General features: G+C 42.0%; 1 protein-coding gene across 1 annotated transcript in view; it reads right to left on the reverse strand.

Moving 5' to 3' along the window:
• LOC307251989 (transient receptor potential cation channel subfamily M member 1-like) overlaps positions 1 to 1,699 on the reverse strand; it is a gene marked incomplete at both ends in the record, with an annotated part of 53,975 nt that extends 52,276 nt beyond the window's left edge. The window contains 2 exons of the mRNA XM_080029499.1: positions 792 to 808; positions 1,616 to 1,699. Of these exons, the coding sequence (XP_079885625.1) occupies positions 792 to 808; positions 1,616 to 1,699 (101 nt within the window). The remainder of the gene's footprint in view (positions 1 to 791; positions 809 to 1,615) is intronic.
• Between the last annotated feature and the right edge of the window lie 2,087 nt (positions 1,700 to 3,786).

A 3,786-nucleotide genomic window follows, 5' to 3' on the forward strand; every position in this document is an offset into this window, starting at 1 on the left:
TTTCAGAGAGGGGAATGACATGCAGAGAACGACCCGGGCTGGATTCTAAAACCCGGGTCTGCTGTGAAGAGACTGAGACTCTAAAATGCATGTTTAAGACCCGTACATAGTGTTTTAGGATTCATAATATTGAAAAAAGTCTGTTTACAAAATCCCTTCTGTAAAAACTTTGGACTCTGATCTGTTGTTAATATTAAATGAAGATTTTGACTCTTTATCCAAAAATCTTTTGACAAATTTGCATATTTATTCAAATATTCTGAAAAACATTTAATACAAAAAAATATCGTTTTAATGTCAGTAATGAACTAGCAAAGTTTCATGATGATTTCTACAAGTTAGACATTTTGAAGGGGCCCAACTCAGCTAGAAACATGCCCGTTTACAGAGCCTAGGCATGCCCGTTTACAGAGCCTAGGCATGCCCGTTTACAGAGCCTAGGCATGCCCGTTTACAGAGCCTAGGCTTTGTATTAACACTGGATTTCTTAGCTCACACGCAGTTAGCGGATCATGAGGAGATATTCACTGATTTTGACAAAAAGTGATTTTGACAACAAGCGTTCTCCAGAATCTCTGACTACACCTTCAACTTTAATGAGTGAAACATTAACACGTGTGTGTGTGTGTGTGTGTGTGTGTGTGTGTGTGTGTGTGTCGCCACAGATCCAGACGTCCACTAACGAGCAGATTAACGATAGAAGTGTGAGCGGATTATCAGGGTTTACACCAGATTAATCCTGTGACTCTCGTTTTCATAATGAGCCTTTCACACAGGCTTGTATTTTGTACACAGACAGGAAGTGGAGCTATGAGCCAATTAGAGACAAGCAGACCAAAACGCAATGTTGTTGTTGTTTTATACTGCAGACCTTCATGATCTGAAATCAAAGATCTTTCTGAACACTTAAGGCCTGTTTCTCCCAAACTTTAGTGTGTACTTGTTATGAGCAGTCAGAGACCATGTGGCGTACCCACTCGTATGTGTCTTAAATGTGCTGCACTTTTGACCACACAAACTCTGGGATAAGAAAGTACACTTTGACTTTGGATTTTGATTTCTAAATCGACCAAATGTACTAGGCTATGTTGGTAACTGAATCTGTGTGTGTGTGTGTGTGTGTGTGTGTGTGTGTGTGTGTGTCTATCTGTCTGTCTGTCTGTCTCTCTCAGTATCATGAGATGTCCTGACCTGTTGTGATCCAGATGAAGCCTATCTGTCTGTCTGTCTGTCTGTCTGTCTGTCTGTCTGCCTGTCTGTCTGTCCGTCCGTCCGTCCGTCCGTCCGCCCGCCCGCCCGTCTCTGCCTGTCTGTCTGTCTGTCTGCCTGTCTGTCTGTCTGTCTGTCTGTCTGTCTGTCTGTCTGTCTGTCTGTCTGTCTGTCTGTCTGTCTGTCTGTCTGTCTGTCTGCCTGCCTGTCTGTCTGTCTGTCTGTCTGTCTGTCTGTCTGTCTGTCTGTCTGTCTGTCTGTCCGTCCGTCCGTCCGTCCGTCCGTCCGTCCGTCCGTCCGTCCGTCCGTCCGTCCGTCCGTCCGTCCGTCCGTCCGTCCGTCTGTCTGCCTGCCTGTCTGTCTGTCTGTCTGTCTGTCTGTCTGCCTGTCTGTCTGTCTGTCTGACCTGTTGTGATCCAGATGAAGCGCTGCGTTTGATGGACGATCGTTTGAAGGAGCCGTTGGTTCCTCTCCTCCCTCTGCCCTCCATCGAGATCAGCTCCTATTGCCCTGAAACAATACAGAATAGATTAGAGAGAGTGTGTGTGTGTGTGTGTGTGTGTGTGTGTGTGTGTCTCTGTGTGTGTGTGTGTGTCTGTGTGTCAGTAAAGTCAGCTGTTATTACACAGTTGATTCAACAGAGAGTTAGTTAATACATTAGTCATTTTCGTCAATTGTACACAGGGCACATTTAAATGAGTATTGCATCGTAACCCCTCTCAAGTCTCATTGGTCTGTTGAGGACTAGATACGTTTTTTACTTCCTCTCAACCCCATTCGAGCATGTAGAAAGTGTGTCTGTTTTTTTGCTTTTTTATTTTATTTTATTAATCTATTAATATTTTATTGCATGTTCGAAATAAAGACAATCAATCAATCAATCAATCAACCTCACACAGGGTCAGCCATAGTACAGACAGACAGACAGACAGACAGGCAGACAGACAGACAGGCAGACAGACATACATACAGACAGACAGACAGACTCCAGAGGGGGTCCACACACAGGGTCAGCCATAGTACAGCGCCCCTGGAGCAGTTTGGGGTTAAGTGTCTTGCTCAAGGACACAAAAATAAGTTTTTAGTTTAAAATCGCTAAAATGTGGGAAAATGTCTTTGAAGCCAACATTTCCTTTTTAAAATTCAAGTAAATAATTCAAGTAAATAAAATAAATGTTAAAAACTGCACTGAGAAATTCTTCTATTCTGAAGGTTATTACAGAAGGATTTGTTCATATGTTGTTCGTTGTCTGATTTATGAGACATTTTCCTCTTAAAAACATGCTGAAAATGCATTTTTAAAGACCTGTACATAATAGTTTTATATTTCCTAAAATTAAAAAAGGCTGCGTCTAAATTAAATAAAGATTTTAACTCTGCCTTTATCAAACATCTGGAATTTTGGGGGGCGCCCTTAGCTCAGTTGGTAGGGCGTCCCCCCCATGGGCCTCGGCCAGCAGCAGACCCGGGTTCGATTCCAGCCCGCGGTCGTTCTCTGCATGTCACTCCCCTCTCTGCCCCATTTCAACTCTGTCTCTACACTGTCAATAAAGCATAAAAATGCCCCAAAAAATATCTAAAAAAAACAAAAAAACATCTGGAATTTTAGTTTTGCCATATTCTCATATTTATTCAAACATTGCTTTAAAAATTATAACACAAAAAATTATATTTTTAGAATCAGTAATCAACTGGAAAAATTGCCAATGATATGACTCCAAATAAAGAAGAAGTTTGTATCCGAAATCTGTTGAGTAGAAACGTTGGACACTAATAAGCTGTCAAAATGAAATAAAGAATTTAACTCTGGCTTAATCAATACTCTACAGTCAGATCTTTGTATATGTTGCATTCCTACCTTCTGTGTCATCTCCTCCACTCTCCGATGTGTTTCAATGAAGTGTCCGGCCCTCAGTGAACTGTTGATGTAGTAGACTGTTTAGGCGTGTGTGTGTGTGTGTCTGTTTGTTTGTTTGTTTGTGTGTGTGTATGTGTGTGTTTATGTCTGTGTGTGTGTGTGTCTGTTCGTGTGTGTGTGATGCATTCAGTGTGTTCAGTGTGTGTGTTTGTGTGTATGTTGGACTTATATATCCATGGTTGGGACATGACAGAGGGTATATCCTTTGCCCTCTCTCTCTCTCTCTCTCCCCCCCTCCCATACAACACACACACACGCTTAAATGCAACACACACACACACACACACACACACACACACACACACACACACACACACACACACTCTGTATATAATCAGGATTAGTGGACTATGCCGAGGACAGAGGCCATTGCTCTTTAATGGAAAGAGATTTAATAATAAATGGTGATTGAAGGTAAATCTACTTTAGGAAGAGTGAACCACTTTCAGTTTGCAGCACACACACACACACACACACACACACACACACACACACACACACACACACACACACACACACACACACACACACACACACACACACACACACACACACACAGACACACACACACACACACACAAGCAAGCAAAAGGATCAAAGGCAACAGCATTAAAACTGATTAAAACTAGAATATTTTATTGTTTTTGTTACATTGGACA

Source organism: Ammodytes marinus, assembly GCF_949987685.1.
Source record: "Ammodytes marinus genome assembly, chromosome: 1".
NCBI classification, from domain to species: domain Eukaryota; kingdom Metazoa; phylum Chordata; class Actinopteri; order Uranoscopiformes; family Ammodytidae; genus Ammodytes; species Ammodytes marinus.